The sequence below is a fragment of the Notolepis coatsorum genome (genome assembly GCF_963971535.1).
Source record: "Notolepis coatsorum genome assembly, chromosome: 15".
Lineage (NCBI taxonomy): Eukaryota > Metazoa > Chordata > Actinopteri > Aulopiformes > Paralepididae > Notolepis > Notolepis coatsorum.
The window spans coordinates 95,154,764-95,174,223 of NC_140179.1; the positions used below are offsets into that span (position 1 = coordinate 95,154,764).

A 19,460-nucleotide genomic window follows, 5' to 3' on the forward strand; every position below is an offset into this window, starting at 1 on the left:
AACAAAGATCCTAACAGAAAATATATACATACGAGGGGGAGGAGACTGTACATTGGGAGGTGGTGGGTGGGGGGGGGGGGGTGGGATGGGATGGGAGGGTTTGGACATTTACGGGGGCCAGTTTCAAATTGCAGCCTCCTGTAGGTGCTTTTGAGAACGGTTTTGAAGGTGGGTAGGGATTCAAAAATTTTTACGGCTGTGGGTAGGGCGTTCCACATTGATGTGGCATAATTGCGAAACGTGTTTAGACTCTTGTTTGTGCCGAATCTGGGTTGAACATGATTTGTGGAACTCCCTCTGGTGTTGTGGTTGTGGTATTCACTGACCTTTGGGAAGTATTTTGACATGTACATGGGTACCTTAGTGGTGTAGTCAGTGTATCTTGTAGACCAGGCCCATTGCAAGTTGCTGTACTCTGTCGTCTACTCTAAGCCATCCTAGGTTGTCAAAGTAGGCAGGGGTGAGGTGGGTTCTAGGAGTAAGGTCAAGCAGTAGTCTGACCAGTTTGTTTTGTGATGTTTGTAATCTTGTTTTTAGTGCCTTTGAGGTGCTTTGGTACCATGAGGTGCAAGCATAGTCGTAGTACCCTTGAATGAGTGCTCCTGTTAAGAGTGTTTTAATTAATTAATGAATTGTCATAAGTTGGCTTAACTTGATTGATTCATATGCTTTTTTAATACATTTATTATTTAATTTCTGCTTATAGCTGACATCTACAAAACCAGGGGTAATCCAGACCCGGGACGTATCCTGCTTTTGTGGCAGTGCTCCTTCATAGGAGCGAATGTGGAGTCAGATACGAAAAATGGAGAGCCAGTACCTGTTTTGGAAGTGGGGAAGTGGGTCCTTGTGGAGTATGATGCAGACACGATGAATTGTGCTGGAGAGAACAAATTCTACATTCCATCTCGGAGGTTCGATGGAGAGAAAGTGTGGTATTGTGTAAATGCGTGTTGTGGGGTGGGGGATTCTACAGGTCTAAGCATGTTTTATACATGACAACCATTTTGTCATGATTGTGTCCTTGTTTTTTTTATTTCATTTTGTACAGGCCTACTTGTTTTTAACCAGAATATACACATTTATCTTAGGCCTATATGGATTGTATTATCTAAGCAAGGTTCAGAGTTGCACATTTTGTGGTATCAGGCCTATAATGATATGTGTGATTGTTTGAGTTATTTTTTTGGTATTTAAAGCACTTTTTGAAGTATATGACCTGAACCAATGATTATTCTATGGAAAAGGTTTTATTTGTTTGTGTTATTATTCTCTGTATATTGATTGCATCTTATTGTATTTTTAGTCCCAGAATGTTGTTAAACAGAATAAAGTTGTGAGTTGAGCTGAACAAATGCATTTTTTTCTTAATTTGATTGAGAGGATATGCAAATGCCTTAGTTGCAATTTTATGAAAGCATCCAGTCACTGCAGTCAGTGAGCGTTGGCAAGCCCTGAAATAATCTCTCATTAAAAAGGTTAACTTGACAAAATAGACAGTAAATTAGAGGTTTTCATAATTATGTAATTTGTTGTTACCTAAATTTTGTGATGCAAGTAAAATTACACAAATGTAATTGACTGCTTTGGTGTTTGTGGCTAATCAGACACACCAAGTGGTTTGCTTTGAATAACCAACAGGCTTGCTCTTAAAGCCCAACCTCTAGGTTAAACCCTACTGATCAATTATGGGTAGTTTACATCATTGGTATATAATTTCATTCTTTATTTTTTTCCATTTGACACCGGAAATGCCACTCTGAAAGAGTTAAAAAGGTCCACGCACGAATAACATGCACGCGCGAATCAAAAAAGCTTATCAAACGCTGACGTCACAACAGGTGCATATTAATGAGCCGAATCTAAAAGCTTATCAGACGCTAGCACCTAGCACGGCTGTGACGTCACTTCAGGAAACGTATGCCTTATGTCCGTCCGGGTCATAGTACTAGATCAATGGTGGCTCACTCGGTGCATCATAGTTAGCCTATATCTCCGCCGTCCCTGCTACACTCACTGACGTTAGCCTATAGCCCGCCGTCCCCGTGGTTCTCTCCTCTTTGTGTGCCCCCGTCCCCGCGGAGGAGCTTGTGGACTCGACAACAGCGGCGGCCGCAGGGCGCCGGAGCCCGCAGCGCTAGTTAGCTCATAGCTATCGTTTAACACCAGCCTTTACGGGCTCGAGCACCCTACGGCTGCCGCCGCCGTCGCGTCCATGGGCCCCCCGGCAGGGCACCCGTGGGGACGGGGGTGTACAGAGAGGAGAGAACCATTTTGGGTCGGCCGTTCATGCCGGCCAGCGAGCCGGATGTCGGGATATGTTGTTAGCACAATAGCTACCAAGCTAAGCTATGTTATCTACTAACGTTATAAACACAATATGTGTACAACGACACAATGATTTACATTATTACAAATATGGTAATGTGGTTGTGGCTTTTACAAATAGTGGTTAGCTTTAGAGATGGATGGATGGCTATAATCACGGAGCAATAGTGAGGTGAAACAGATACGTTTTCATTCGGCTAGTAGTAGCAAGCATATATCTATGGTAGCAAGGCTCTCTGCCTGCCACTAGCTGTGTGACTCTCAGCGCCCCCTGGTGACCCCCCTGGTGCCCTGCACCTGTTGTGACGATCATTTCGATTACACACGCACGTTATGAACCATTGATTAAAATATGCACGTGCGATTGTGTTGGGCAGACAAAATGTTTGATAAAAACGCTAAAACTGGGTCAATTTCAATACTTTTTTTTCCCTTCTTCATGAAAGCCACTGTTGGCCTAGTCCACATTGTTTATTGAACAAAAATACAACGTGGAGGTTGACCTTTAAGCCTCGAGTTGTGTCTGGCAACACTTAGCATACTTATTATCATTACCGAAATCATTAATCTCATTTCCGAAACCCATGTATCATTACCACAACAGCTGTTAATTTAATGTTTATTTAATTTAGTGAACAATTATAATTTGATTCTAAAGGCATGTCCATGATCTATTTGTTATGTGCTTTCAGGTTTACAATGACATTTTAAGACAAATTCAGGTTTCCATGAAATATCACAAAAATGAGGTTGACGACTGCAGAAGGTGTTGCGGTAATGAGAGTAATATGACAAACTATTCTAAAAATTATTATTTAAAGATATATATTATCTCATAGTTTCAGGTATGTGTCTATGACTGTTAATAATCAATTCTTAAAACTGTGAAAATGTATACGCTTTTCTTATTATCTTGAAGTTTTAAGACCGTTGCGGTAATGAGAATTTGAAGGACTTATTTTGGAAAATGTGTTCAAAAAGGTGTTAAATTGTAAATAAATATTTTCTAATTATTATTCACATATACTCCAGACCTGGCTTATAGTGCTTGGAAAGGAAATGTGTTGATGCAAGTTTGTTAGAAATTTTTTTTTGAAATTTTGAAATCAAGATTTCATGAGAATCACCCATATATGCTCTGTAAATAACTATGTACAGATACCAAGATGTCACACCATGTTACCTGTTACCTGTTTATTGCACAATGTTTTTTTTTTATTGGATTCTAGTATATGTTGTACCACTGTATTGCACATCGTTGCGGGCAAGACCACCCGCATTTCATTGTATACTTGTATGCCGTGACAATTAAAACTCTTGACTTGACTTGGTGTCTGTCTACCTTCTTGTCTGACTCTGGCGAATACAGTAAGCACATTTCCCATAATGTTTCTTTAACCATTTCTAACAACAAAGATCTTCTCAGATTCCCTGAGACACAATGTTATCAAATGGGGAAATGTGTATCGACGTGGGCGAAGTCCTGGGCATTCTTGACGTGAAAAAGGTTGAGAATCACTGCTCTAGTCTAAGGTACTCCATACGTTATATTCTACAGTGCTGACAATACTCTTGGCAAACTGAATAGACTGTTGCACCACACTAAACACAGCCACAAGGAAAGAAACAATGGATTGCTGTGGAACAGAACTAAACACTCACAGCTTTAGGCTAGCAGTTTAAGAAAATCAGGGTCAATCTTGTTAGATTAGCCTAAACAATAGTCTACAGAATAAGACAGGTTATGAACAGGACCTTAATTTAAAGCCGCACTATGTGTAGTTTGTAGACAGAAATGTTTACCTCCTGAGAAGTCAAAACAGTAGGGCTGGGTATCGACACCGATTAAACCGATTTACATTTCGATTCACAAGGTCCGAATTCTATTTGGATTTAATGTCGTCTCAATTAGGCCTATAGGTGCTGGTTTCAGGAGGCCAGTACCTGCCATTGTTGTCAAAATAGGTAATTTGGTCGACTGAGTTTCTATAGTAGTTCAGCAGAAACTCAGCTCAAGGAACCCTGGGAGGCGTGCTAGAAATAACATTTAGCAGGAAATCTTCACACATCCACTGAAACAAGGCATAGTAAGATCAATTTTAGGATTGTAAGAATTTATTTTTTAACAATTGAGTCGATAACAAAAACAGGTTCCAAGCATTTGTAACTAATTATTCTAGTCATTCTTTCTTCCCAAAACTACGTAGTGAAGCTTTAACACTCGTCACCAGTCGAATTTTGGTAGATTTTTGCCGTAATCATCCATTCCTATTCTAAGAAAATTATATTATTAGCTTTTACATGAAGTTTAAAAACATCTGGAATGAGGCCTTGTGGTTCTACAGAGTCCTCTTCTCTGTAATGGCACTATAATCTACTTACTGTACATGAACCAGCATAGTGTTTCCCAAAGGCTCAAAGATAAGATACATAACACAACACCTTTATACTAATTGTGTCAATTTGGGTAATCTGCTTGTGTTGGGCCAGTCTGGTGTTGTGTTGGTTTGCCACAAATAAATATTGCCTATATGGATATAATAGCCTGTAAAGGAGAAAATGTACTTTTACAACATGGGCCCCTATAGGTTAACACCTCTCAACTATTCTCTAGAGACCTTAAGTGTATTAATTTATCTTAAGCACTGAACTACAATAACCTCCAGTCCTAATACAGTAGAATGTGCACTTTCACCTTTGGCACTCAGGCCTATACTTCTGTAGCCTATACACTAACTTCAGTAGTTTAGAGTAATGTAGAGTAATAATCTACAAGAGGCAATGTAGTTTCTACGTCAAATGTATATATACACTCTTTTCTGGACACTTTTTGTATCACAAACAGTACTGTATTTGCAAATCTGGTATGTCATAAATGTATAGATGTAGCAGTACTGTCTATCTGTATGTCGTGTGTGTCCTATATATCATGATGAATTGAAAATGGGGGACCCTGGTGTAAACAAGACGAAAGTCTTTCTCTGGTCTGCATCCCCTTAACAATTGTATGTATTGAGCTGACGCTACTGTACTGTACCCATTCTGCAATCTGTTAATAAAGTTTTCAGTCAATCAATCAATCAATCAGGCATTTCTTCTTAAATACTTTTGCAAAATGTTAGCCTACTTCCCCCTATGCCTGGAGCATGCTCTTCTCTGGAACACTACTATACCGTTTTAATAACCATGCTCTTGGCAAACAAACTGAACAGACTTGTCTACAGCGAGACAACAAAACCAAACGAGCGTAATAAGAAGCGGCAGCATGCTGATGTTGTCATAAATTATAAAAACAAACATTACGCTACAGTATTGATCATCACTTTAAAGTTGATGTTGTCATAATATAGAAACTATTAACACGACTAGCAGTGCCCATTTAACTGTGCTTTGTGCTCGGATCATGTTGACTGACCACCGCGTCTATATAGAGCAGCCTTTGCAACATTACAGGACTGTGTGATCGTTGATGAGACAGAACAGAAAGACGGAGAAACATATATAGACGGGCTGACGACAATAATAACAAAACACAGGCGGACAGTTTTGCAATTTAACTACGTCTAGCCTGTACGCACGTCGATATAAAACCGAGAATCGACTAATCGATGGCTATTAACTCCCATACACAACTGACATTCATAATAACTCTCCATGTGGGATAGCCTACCTCTTCGAAGCAAAGAGAATACCAGACGGGTTTTATCTGTTAGTTCGGGAACATTGCTTTTTATAATAACCCGTACTACAGCAGATGCCTGCCAGCGGGCTAAACCCTCTGGTCTAGAGCTGCCGTATGGATATAATGGTGACCGACTCGCGTCAAGCCAGCGGCAGAATCACATCAACTTCTACTTCCTTTTTTTTCCAGAATAAAGGTTCTAAATGACAAACCACTAGATGTCGCACTAGAGCACAACCAGCATGTAATTGATCCAATCAGGTGCATTCTTCCACGTGGGGGAAATGGGAAGTAGGGAGGGGATATATAATGCCAGCATTATGAAGTAAACAACAACATTAATTTTGGACCCGCAAAAAACTTTTAAATTATAAATGCATTCATCAATATTTTTTGTGGTGGGGGGGGGGGGGGCAATACTTTTATTCTGCACCTTTCCAAAAGCTCTGTGGATGTATTTTTAAAGATATAAACGATTACTCTACATAAAATGTTTTATCTATAGCACATTTATGTGTATGGATGAGAAAAAAATAGAAACCATGTGTGTGTTTTGATTCTGAGATTCTTAGATTTTACGTGGTTTTTAAAAGAGATCTTCTCACCGACCCCTGAGCTTGCAATGCTCCCCACGTAAAGCCGCTGTGAGAACCACTGCCATTAGAGCCATCCTCAAGTTATGTTTCATGCCCGTGTTCACCTGTACTATGTGTGTCCTCCTGGATCACAACACACTGGACTTCACTGCAACAAGCCGGCAAAATCACTGGCCAAACCACAGGGTGTGAACATTCAAGCTCTACTATTGATGTTGATTCAAACAAAGCAATTGATGAATCATGTTGGAATCCACCACCTCTATAGAATCAAAGGAATGATGGGAAATGTGCTTACTGTCAGACAAGAAGATAGATACCAATTCACTCTCTGTCTGTTCAATAGAAAGCTATCCGGCTGACTGGAGAAGACGGTAAGCACATTTCCCATAATGTTGGCGTGTTCCTCTGAGTCTAAAACACACATCTGAAACTGAAAGAATCTGAATCTGAATCAGCCACATTTTGAATGGAAGTGTTTTGGTGCTGAACAGAGTAGAGGACAGTATATATAAGCAAGCCTTTTGACTTGGGCACTTGAAATCGACTACCCGAAGCAAAACACACTCATATAGTCTGCATGTTTATTACAGGGGGGTGACGTTGTGCATACTTTATGATAATCTTCTGCAGAGATGTCACTGCATTGATTGATTGATTGAAAACTTTATTAACAGATTGCAGAATGGGTACAATACAGTACGGCTCAATACACACAATTGTTAAGGGGATGCAGACCAGAGAAAGACTTTCGTCTTGTTTACATCAGGGTCCCCTATTTTCAATTCATAATGACATATGTGACATACAGATATAGACAGTACTGTTCAACATGGAACCAAGTCAAAGAGGGGTGCGTGGCTGTGACTGCATTCAACATGGAACCAAGAGGTGGGGGAACTCTTTAATCCCAACCACCATCAGACTTTATAATAGGTCAATCTAATATAGCTCTTGTACTTTGGCATAAGTAAGACTAACTTCTAATTTGACACCAGCATTGTGTGTTTGATTATATACATTGTATACCCTTTGGTTTTTATTGTAGGCCTATATCTGTTGAGCTATGTACTTGATAGGGATTATAAACTAAATCTAGTCTGCTTCCATTCAAAGTTCAAACAGATCCCCTTGGATATTTTGATTTGATCAATGGTTTATTGTAAAACGACAATACCCGTACTTTTATTTTGAAAGTAAAAGTGCACAAACGAACGGAACGCAACATCTCGCCAGTTGCTAGTAACTTGACAATAGGTATGGCGATAATGACCAGTCTGTCGATAGCAACTCCGTCGGCACAAAATCCCGATAGTTTGACGTAAGTGACACGGTCCGCACCGGGCCGCCCATTGTTAAGGCTCAATGTCCAGAGAGAGAAGACTGAGTTTGTATTAACAAATCGGTAGCCAATCGTTGCCTAGGCTGTAGTCTCCACTTCATTATGAATTGAAAATGGGGGACCCTGATGTAAACAAGACAAACGTCTTTCTCTGGTCTGCATCCCCTTAACAATTGTGTGTATTGAGCCGTACTAGTATTGTACCCATTCTGCAATCTGTTAAATAAAGTTTTCATTCATTCATCCAACTAGAGGTCTAACTCTAAGCGATATTGCTATAGTGTTGTGAAAACTGATAAGCACTTAGTTTGATTGATTGATTGAAAACTTTATTAACAGATTGCAGAATGGGTACAATACAGTACGGCTCAATACACACAATTGTTAAGGGGATGCAGACCAGAGAAAGACTTTCGTCTTGTTTACATCAGGGTCCCCCATTTTCAATTCATCTGGACATATATGACATACATGACATACAGATAGTCAGTACTGCTACATCTATACATTTATGACATACCAGATTTGCAAATACAGTACTGTTTGTGATACAGAAGGAGTCAGGAAAAGGGAGTATATACATTTGACATAGAAACTGTACATTGGAGGAGGTTGGGTACACTGGGATATTGACAACCATACTGGGTAATCTACATTGGAGGTGGTTGGGGGGCACACTGTATATACAAGCAAAACTGTACATTGAGGGGGGGGGGGGGGGAGACACTGTACAAAGGACACAATTATTATTAGTTTTCAATACATAAATTAGCATGATATCCGAATCAATTTAACCATCATACACTGCTATCTTTTCTGGTTTATATGGCAAATTAAAATGAATGACCAACATATCCAGAAGAAATAAGCATGTCAGCAATTGGAATCAAATGCAACTTGGTCGAAAATAAATTCAAATATCTTAATGTCTATAAAGTCCATTTGATAAGGGCGGCTACGTGGCCAAGGCGCTCGCCAGAAATGCGGAGACGCTGGGCTCGCCTGTTCGAGCCCAGCGCTCCACATTCAGTTTAGCTGGTCGTTCATACTAATACACATTGGCCGTATTAGGGGGTGGGAAACTGATGGGTGGGGATCGGGCGTTGTGGACAGCGACTCCTACAGGTCGGTTGGTGCGTCTGCGCAGTAGAATCAGGAACTGTCGGGGGCAGTGTGAGGCGTGAGCCTCCCATGCGTTACTCCTCGCCACTGAGATCGAGCTGCGCAGGTGAAAAGATGCGACGGCTGTTACCTCAAGTACCGGAGGGGACTTGTGCTATGTATGACTTAGTCCACATTGCAGCCGGCTTGTGGGAGGCAAGAAACAGGGGAGGGTTGAATTGGATGATACGAAATTGGGATGGGAGAAAATATAGAAAATGGGAGAAAAGGTGGACCAAAAAAAAAATCCATTTGATAGAGATTTCCACTTGATATATTTAGAGCAGATTTAGAGGGATTGATCTTCTGGCCCCAACCTTGGAATGGATGAGCAAACAACTCAACCCAATGAGGAACAAGATACCAACTCATCTTTTAACCAAGAATATTTTATTAACAACCAAGACGGACAGATTTAGCGCTTTCCACCAACACGAGGGGCGTTGACCTTCATGGGCTTTTGGGGCTTGGCTTTTGGTGCAGCCTTGGTGGGGGCCTTAGTGCTTGTGGCAGAGGGCTTCTTGGTCGCCTGCTTGGCCTTCTTGGCCTCCTTGGCAGCCCGGATGGCTTGCTCCCGCTGGGCCTTGCGGACCTCTGGCTTCTGGTTCCTCTTGGCCATGATCTCAGCCAGGGAGGCCCCAGTGATGGCCCTCTGGAACTTCACTGCACGACGCGTGCGCTTCTTTGTCACCTCTTCTGACTGGCCCTTCTTGTGTTTGCGCCTGTACAGAACAGTCCAGTTGATCTGCCTAGGGTTCCTCTTGGCGAGGAACGCAGACTCACACTTGGCATTCAAGAACTGGAACACCTTCCCGTCTATCCTGGCGTAGCGGCGGCCATGGCCGGGGTAGATCTTATAGCCGCTGAAACTGCACAACTCGACCTTCATGATGGCTGCGAGAGAGAGCACCGAACCGGAAAGGAAAGTTGGGACACACATTTTAAAATAGACCCATTAGCTCTTGAATACATAGAAGTGGCCCAGTTGTAATGCTCTTATGAAAGGCTCAACATAGAGAGAACGAGCTGTGTGTCAGTAAAAAAAGCATAACCACTTAAAGGATGTAGTTACAAGTTAACACACACAGAGAAAGAAAACGTGCAAAATACAGAAAAGCAACAATCTGTTTGGAATTGTTTTTGAGTAGAGTAGTGTGCACTCTAATCAAGAACTCGCTCCCTAGTTTCTGATGTCCGTGTCTGCATTAAACTGCCATGCAAATACAACATGCAGGGGTGCTGCAACTATGCTTGCACTGCACCTCATGGTACCAAAGCACCTCAAAGGCGCTAAAAACAAAATTACAAACATCACAAAACAAACTGGTCAGACTACTGCTTGACCTTACTCCTAGAACCCACCTCACCCCTGCCCACTTTGACGACCTCGGATGGCTTAGAGTAGACGACAGAGTACAGCAACTTGCAATGGGCCTGGTCTACAAGATACACTATACGACTAAGGTACCCATGTACATGTCAAAATATTTCCCAAAGGTCAGTGAATACCACAACCACAACACCAGAGGGAGCTCCACAAATCATTTTAAACCCAGATTCGGCTCAAACAAGGGACTAAACACGTTTCGCAATTATGCCACATCAATGTGGAACGCCCTACCCACAGCTGTAAAGGAATGTGGATCACTACCCACTTTCAAAGAACACCTACGGGAGACTGCAATTCGAAACTGGCCTCTGTAAATGTCCTAACCCAACCACCTGCAATGTACAGTAAATGACCAAGTATGGTTTTGTAAATATTTCAATGTAGTTTTGCTTGTACAGTTGTACAGTGTTGTTCCTGGAGAGCTCACTCTCGGCCGTGGTTTCTCAGTGTATAATGTATGGTGCTCTCCCTCAACATGTGAGTAGGGTGAGACAACACCATTCTTTAGTCCAAATAATACCCTACTTTATACTATTATTATTGTCATTCGTTTAATGTAAAGTCAGTCTTACATTGGCACTGCTTTAGCGTTGCATTTACCCATAATCCATTGCTGTATTAGACCCATGTGCCAGTATAACTTTTGTAAAGTAATGAAGCGCAAATGTAAAGTTACTCAATACACAATGAAACAATATCTTTATCTATATCACATGTCAAAACTACTTTAATAAAACAAGATTTCCGTTTTTCATTTCTACTCATTCATCCAAAACAAGACAGCAATTATACTTCTGCATGCACCGGGAGAATTGAGCTCATAGCACAGATTTGGAGTTGATAGAATGGACATTGCTGTTCTTAGGAAATGTTGCACATGGTGGAAATAATGGAAATTAACATTTCTAACATTAACATTTAATGTTTAAAGTTGATACATTGAGGCATGGTAGAATTTCACTTTATATTACAGCAGTATCCGTTTTTAACATTACAATTAGTGTCTGACACTATAGACACATGTTTAAAAGTCAAAGTCAACTTTGTCATTTTCCAATTTGTGCAAGACATACAGACAAATTAAATTACGTGCCCCCCTTCCCACGGTGTATATAGAAAGAGACAATAAACACAAAAGTAACATAGGACACAATATACAACACACAGGACTATGTACAATATAAACAGTACCTACAATAAAATTAATGAATGAATTAAATAAGAGGTAAAAGAGAACTTAGTATAAATATTCCTTAATTTGTGTCAACGTTATAAAAATCCTATTGTATTCAACAAATTAATTATGATACACCACAATGTGCCCTTTCTATCTATTCTAAATATATGGCCTTGCGATTCCACGGCTGTGCAGTGCCGACAAGGGCAGGCGTTCCATCTCCTCTACAGAAACACTGACACTTCCATTCATTTAATGCAGGGATGTACACAGCTTTCAACCAGGTATCTGATTAATTTAATGTAGCAATTAGTAGTTCACCCAGTCCTTGGGTACATACAGGTTTTGACCAGTAGATGGCAGCGACGAGGCAGCTCAGCAGAGAGCAGCTGAGCTCTCCCGTTTTTTCAAATCCCAATGTTGACAGCTATGCCCTGATGTAAACAAGACGAAAGTATCTCTCTGGTCTGCATCCCCTTAACAATTGTGTGTATTGAGCTGTACTGTATTGTACCCATTCTGCAATCTGTTAATAAAGTTTTCAATCAATCAATCAATCAAACAGTGCAGACAGCCTTACCTGTTCTTGACAACAGTCGAGTGACTGAAAGAGCGTTGGAGAGTGAATGAATGAATGAATGAAAACTTTATTTAACAGATTGCAGAATGGGTACAATACAGTACGGCTCAATACATACAATTGTTAAGGGGATGCAGACCTGAGAAAGACGTTTGTCTTGTTTCCATCAGGGTCCCCCATTTTCAATTCATATAGACATATATGACATACATGACATACAGATAGTCAGTACTGCTACATCTATACATTTATGACATACCAGATTTGCAAATACAGTACTGTTTGTGATACAGAAGGAGTCAAGAAAAGGGAGTATATACATTTGACGTAGAAAACTGTACATTGGAGGAGGTTGGGTGGGGGGGGTTGGGTACATTGGGATATTGACAACCATACTGGGTAATTTACATTGGAGGTGGTTGGGGGGGGGGGGGCCGGGGGGCACACTGTATCAACAAGTAACACTGTACATTGAGGGGGGGGGGGGTTGGGTTAGGATATTTACAGGGGCCAGTGTTGAATTGCAGTCTCCCGTAGGTGTCTCTTGAGAGAGGTTTTGAAAGTGGGTAGTGATCCACATTCCTTTACAGCTTTGGGTAGGGCGTTCCACATTGATGTGGCATAATTGCGAAACGTGTTTAGTCCCTTATTTGAGCCGAATCTGGGTTTAACATGATTTGTGGAGCTCCCTCTGGTGTTGTGATCGTGGTATTCACTGACCTTTGGGAAGTATTTTGCCATGTACATGGGTACCTTGGTCGTGTAGTGTATCTTGTAGACCAGGCCCATTGCAAGTTGCTGTACTCTGTCATCTACTCTAAGCCATCCTAGGTTGTCAAAGTGGGCAGGGGTGAGGTGGGTTCTAGGAGTAAGGTCAAGCAGTAGTCTGACCAGTTTGTTTTGAGATGTTTGTAATTTTGTTTTTAGCGCCTTTGAGGTGCTTTGGTACCATGAGGTGCAAGCATAGTCGTAGTACCCCTGAATGAGTGCTCCTGCCAGAGTCTTCAGGGTATTCTTGTTTACCAGAGAGGAGATCCGGTACAAGAATCGAGTTCGTTGGTTGACTTTTTTTATTACATTGGATGCCATTTTGTCACAGGAGAGATTAGCCTCTAGGATGGAACCCAGGTAGGTAATTTCATCTTTCCTTGTGACAATATTGTCACCCACTGTAACTGAGAAGCCGTCGGTCTTGCTGAGTTTGTTATTTGAACCGAAGAGAATGGACTCTGTTTTGCCCATGTGTAATGATAGTTTGTTATCAGCGAGCCATATGCAGATTCTGCCTAGTTCCGAGCTGAGGGTTTTTTCAACCTGTAACTTGTTCTTGTCAGAGACCAGCAGGGCTGAGTCGTCCGCAAACAGGAACAAGTTGCAGTCACAAGCTGACGACATGTCATTTGCATAAATTAGGAACAGTAGCGGTCCTAGTATGCTTCCTTGTGGAACACCACAGCTCACTGTGAGAGGGGGGGATAGGGTACCGTTTACCTCCACCATCTGTTCCCTCCCCTCAAGGTAGGATTGCATCCAGCTCACTGATAGACTATCAAAACCAATTGCTTTTAGCTTGTCAATCAGAATGGAGTGATTGACCGTGTCAAAGGCCTTTTGTAGGTCCAGCATGACCATGCCGCAGTATTTGCCTGCGTCCACCTCTTGTTTGATGTGGTCATTCAAATAGAGAAGGCATGTGTCAGTGGAGTGGGATGTTCTGAAGCCAGATTGGAATTCGTAGATTAGATTTTTTTCCGCTAGGTACTTTTCGACCTGTTCGTAGACTATTTTTTCCATGACTTTCGAGATGGAGGTGAGAATAGAAACAGGGCGGTAGTTGCCTGGGTCTAATTTGCTGCCCTTTTTGTGCAGAGGGGTCACCCTAGCAATTTTGAAGTCCTTGGGGACGTGTCCCTGTTTTATGGAGAGGTTTATTATGTGTGTGATGATTGGGGTGATGGCGGCTGCTGAGTCTCTGAGGAATTTGGAGGGGATGTTGTCATGGCCAGTGGCCTTGTTAGGTTGGAGGGCGCTCAGTTTATTGAGTACCTCATCTGTTGTTACCATTTCCAGCTTGAAGTCGTCCTTGCGGACCCCTAGGTTTTTGTAGTAAGCTACTATGTGTTCTACCCCATAAAGCCCTGAGTGGGAGGGTAGTTTGTTTACCAGTGTTGTGGCTATGTTTGTGAAGAAAATGTTTAAGTAATTGGCTACATCCAGCTTGTCTGTGATGAGCGTGTTGTCCGTTTTTATGTTTATGTTTGAGAATCTGGTTTTAAGTTTTTTACTGCATCCTAGTTGATTATTGAGTAATTTCCAAAGTTCACGTGGTTTGTTTTTGTTTTCCTCAGTTTTGTCATTGATGAAATTCTTTTTTGCAGTTTTGATCATGGAGTTTACGTCGTTTCTTAGTCTGTTTCTTTCTAGTTTGAGTTCAGTCACGTGGGCTTGGAGTTCACTGCTCGTGCTTTTAGTAAGCTTTGACTGACTTTTACGAAACTCAGAGCATTTTTTGTCTCTGGTTTTCATAGCGGCCAGTATTTCGGAGTGCATCCACGGCTCAGCGCGATTTTTTACCCTGGTGGTTCTTAGGGGGGCCATGTCGTTTAGTATTGTTGAGAATTTGGTTTTGAAACCAAGCCATGTTTCTTCAACCAGTGTACCATTGAGTTCATCTGACCAGTCCAGGCTCTCCAGTTCAAGGTTAAAGGCCTCGCTAGAGTAGGTTTTAAGGTCTCTAGATGTGACTGTTTTGTGGCAGCCAGCCTTTTGTTTTAGTTTTTTGCGGGTACAGAATATCATATAATGATCACTTAACCCGCATGCTATAACCCCTTTCTTGGAGATCTTGGACTTGTCGGAGGTCAGAATGAGGTCAATGGTAGTCTGAGTTGATTCACATACACGTGTGGGTTGGGTGATTAGCTGGCTGAGGCCGTGCAGATCACAAAACCTACTGAATGACTTGAAGACGGGTGCATCTTTTCGTTGCATATCCGTGTTCCAGTCCAGCCTTCAGAGACCCATGCACGCCTCCCCTAACGTGAATACAAACGAAACTGCGTAAAACCGACTCCATCCTACAAACTGCTGGTGTCTCGTCATATTTATTGACACATTATATTATCATAGATAGATGCACACACGCAGACCCCGACTTTGGACATACGCGGGATCTATAAATAAATAATTTCCACGACCCGTTGCAAAGTTCTAAGAAGCGGCCATGATATAAAAGGGGAGGTACATGGTCTGCTGCACAATGAATGGACGGCAATGTCCAACTTCACTTCAGACAAACACAGTCTCTCTAGAATGGAAAGTCAATCATTAATTTCACTTGCGGGTTGTCCTTATCCAGCAGTATACTACATTTTTAAAGAAAGTACATCAAGCCAGCGAGGCCCATTTGAACAGTGTGCGTCAATGGGGCAGGGAAGGTTTAGATAATGAAAACTATAAGTGAGTCATTATGTCGAGGACAGTTTCATTAGGAAAAAACTAAATTCATTTCCTGAACCGGAGTGTCATTTCACTGTAAATGGAAATTAGATTGCTTGACGAACACAAAAGCAACTTAACATCCGGGATAGACCCCCCCAGAAGCGTTTCAGCTCCACCCGACCAAGGTTACCAGAGCTGAGGCTAAAACTAGGCGTCACAGGACTTTGTTGACTAATAGATTAGTAAATTGAATTGACACATTTTCATGTATTTTTTATTTCTTTCCCACATATTTAAACGTAGTAGTACTACTTAACAGATATGTTCTTCTTCATTTCGACAGCCATCAGACTTTACACTGCAGCACTGAGCACAGGGTGACAGTTACCATCTTCCTGGACTTTTACTTTTAAAACAACATTGTTCAATATTACTTACTGTAGATTGATTGATTGATTGAAAACTTTATTAACAGATAGCAGAATGGGTACAGTACAGTAGGCCTACAGCTCAATACATACAATTGTTAAGGGGATGCAGACCAGAGAAAGACTTTGGTCTTGTTTACATCAGGGTCCCCCATTTTCAATTCATCATAACATAATGACACACACGACATACAGATAGACAGTACTGCTACATCTATACATTTATGACATACCAGATTTGCAAATATAGTACTGTTTGTGATACAAAAAGAGTCCAGAAAAGAGAGTATATACATTTGACGTAGAAACTGAACATTGGAGGAGGTTGGGTAGGGGGAACTGTACATTGGAGGTGGGGGGGTTGGGTAGGAGGGGTGGGGGACACTGTACAAGCAAAACTGTACATTGGAATATTGACAAAACCATACTTGGTAATTTACTGTACATTGGAGGGGGTTGGGTTAGGACATTTACAGGGGCCAGTTTCGAATTGCAGTCTCCCATAGGTCCTCTTTGAGTGGTTTTGAAAGTGGGTAGTGATTCACATTCCTTTACAGCTGTGGGTAGGGCGTTCCACATTGATGTGGCATAATTGCGAAACGTGTTTAGTCCCTTGTTTGAGCCGAATCTGGGTTTAACATGATTTGTGGAGCTCCCTCTGGTGTTGTGGTCGTGGTATTCACTGACCTTTGGGAAGTATTTTGACATGTACATGGGTACCTTGGTCGTATAGTGTATCTTGTAGACCAGGCCCATTGCAAGTTGCTGTACTCTGTCATCTACTCTAAGCCATCCTAGGTTGTCAAAGTGGGCAGGGGTGAGGTGGGTTCTAGGAGTAAGGTTAAACAGTAGTCTGACCAGTTTTTTTTTAGATGTTTGTAATTTTGTTTTTAGCGCCTTTGAGGTGCTTTGGTACCATGAGGTGCAAGCATAGTCGTAGTACCCTTGAATGAGTGCTCCTGTCAGAGTCTTCAGGGTATTCTTGTTTACCAGAGAGGACTTATGTATATATTTTATATAAATAAAGATTGAATGAATATATTTTATACTAGAATGTATACATAATATACGCAGTTCGCGTACAGAGCCAATAGATCCACAGAGGATGCTGTGAACATGGCTCTGCACTATACACTGGAACATCTGGACTGCGCGGGCAACTATGTCAGGATCTTGTATGTGGACTTCAGCTCGGCCTTTAACACCATCCTTCCACCCATCCTGGAGCACCAGCTATCCCTGCTGCAGGTGCCGGCCTCCACTCGCAGGTGGATTGACTTCCTGTCCAACAGGTCTCAGCGGGTGAGGCTGGGGAAGAGCATTTCCAGCTCTAGGTCCAGCAGCACCGGTTCCCCGCAGGGCTGTGTCCTGTCCCCACTACTGTTCTCCCTGTACACCAACAGCTGTGCCTCTCTCCACCCCTCGTTCAAACTCATGAAATTCGCTAACGAAACCACCCTGGTGGGTCTCATCTTCAGGGGGGACGAGTCGGCCTACAGGAGGGAGATCGAGAGGCTGCAGAGCTGGTGCAGCTGCAACAACCTGGAGCTCAATGCGCAAAAGACAGTGGAGATGGTAGTGGACTTCAGGAGGAAAGCAGCCCTGCCCCCTCCCATCATACTGGGAGGCACTCAGGTGGCCTCCGTGGAGTCATGCCGATTCCTTGGCATGACCATCTCCCGGGACTTGAAATGGGAGCTCAGCATCACGGGCCTGCTAAAAAAAGGCCCAGGGGAGGATGTTCTTCCTCCGGCAGTTGAATAAATACAAACTGCCGAGGACCATGATGGCCCAATTTTACACGCCCATCATTGAGTCCATCCTCACCCACTCCATCATCTCCTGGTTCCCCGCTGCAGCAGCAAAATATCTCGCCAAGCTGCAGCGGGTGGTTCGCTCCGCAGAGAGGGTGATCGGCTCTCCCCTGCCCTCCCTCAAGTCACTGCACGACTCCAGGGCGCTGAAGATCATGGCCGACCCCTCCCACAGCCTCTTCACCCTGCTCCTCTGGGAGAAGGCTGAGGATCCCAAAGGCTGTGAAAGCTCGTCACAGACTGAGCTTCTTCCCCTCAGCCGCCAGGCTGATCAATGCCTCAGGTGCCCCCCCCACCCTTTTCTGCCCCCAAGTGACACTGGCACAATGACACGGACTGCACTAGTCTTTACTCTAACTCTGCACTTTACATACAGTATATATATATATATATATGTATTTAAATGATTAATGCTCCACAGCACTGTTTTTTTTTGTCCCGTGTCTGTGTTGTTGTTACTGTGAAAAAAGAAATGAAAAATGCATACACTGTAATGCCGCAACAATTACCAATGTGTTTTTAGACAAATGGCTTAATAAAGGAATCTGAATCTGAATCTGTATACGAAATGTGAATCCCGGACCGTACTTTATTATTATCTTATTCTTTAGGCAAATTTTTTTTGTCTACCTAAATGTTTACTGTGAGCGATTTGTAGTGCTAAATTTCCCTCTGGATGATTAAAGTATTTTTTTTTGTTTACTCATTCAGCATGTGGGGGGGGGGGGGGAATCATTAACATGACAAATCTACTATAGTGAGTTCTTCTAAATCGACAGAGACCAAACCACTGATTAACCGACTAAGAGCAGCCCTATAAGTCAAAATGACTGCTTCCAAAACAAACTGAAATAAACAAACTAAAGCTAGAAAACCTGTATAACTGAAACTAAGGCAAAATGGGTTGTGAAATCAGATTATGAGCGGCATGGTGGTGCAGTGGTTAGCACTGTTGCCTCACAGCAAGAAGGTCCTGAGTTTCAAACCCTATAGTGTGGAGTTTACATTGTTGTCCCAGTGTTTGGGGAGATTCCTCCCACAACAAGACATGTTAGGTTTCCTGCCCGTCGCCCTTGACCAAGGTACTGGCATTATAACTGGAGCTGGTCCCCGGGCGCCGCACTATGTGTGGCTGCCTCACTGCTCCTAAATAGGTAAGATGGGCCAAATGCAGAGGACGAATTTCCCCAAGGGGATTAATAAAGGTTCAACTTAACTTCATAGCTTTTTCCAAATCAAATGATAGGATTTTGACTATAACTATTAACCTGATAGTAGTGCAATTGTTAATCTTTTTGTTGGACAGTTTCTTTGAAAGTCTCAGGTTTTGTTTTGCAAACTTAATGTAACCAGAAAATGTGTTATTTGGGTTGTTACGTCTGTCAAAGGTAACTAGATCTATCTGTAGCCAAACCTGACAATACAGTTTACTGGCTGGAAAAACTAGATTTCCAAAGTAATTTAGGTATAATTTTCCAAAATATGCTACACCTGGAAAACACCTGCACACACACATTTAAA

At 42.1% G+C, this 19,460-nt stretch overlaps 2 protein-coding genes across 3 annotated transcripts in view; both read right to left on the reverse strand.

Annotated features, from left to right (window-relative positions):
- napepld (N-acyl phosphatidylethanolamine phospholipase D) overlaps positions 1-12,293 on the reverse strand; it is a 53,623-nt gene extending 41,330 nt beyond the window's left edge. Inside the window, exon 1 of one of the 2 annotated variants that reach the window (XM_084331182.1) lies at positions 12,257-12,293. The gene's annotated coding sequence lies outside the window, so the exon portion shown is untranslated. Of the gene's footprint in view, positions 1-5,998; positions 6,134-12,256 lie in introns of those variants that run through there. The other variant, XM_084331181.1, reaches the window with a different exon arrangement.
- LOC311241527 (large ribosomal subunit protein eL24-like) lies at positions 9,478-10,026 on the reverse strand. The gene has a single exon (XM_084330375.1). It carries the CDS (start codon positions 9,996-9,998, stop codon positions 9,525-9,527), a length of 474 nt encoding a protein of 157 aa, XP_084186501.1. The 5' UTR covers positions 9,999-10,026; the 3' UTR covers positions 9,478-9,524.
- Positions 12,294-19,460: the final 7,167 nt, after the last annotated feature.

Bases quoted from the DNA above. Each gene is read 5' to 3' on its own strand.
- LOC311241527 (XM_084330375.1), bottom strand. From the start codon at position 9,998: ATGAAGGTCGAGTTGTGCAGTTTCAGCGGCTATAAGATCTACCCCGGC.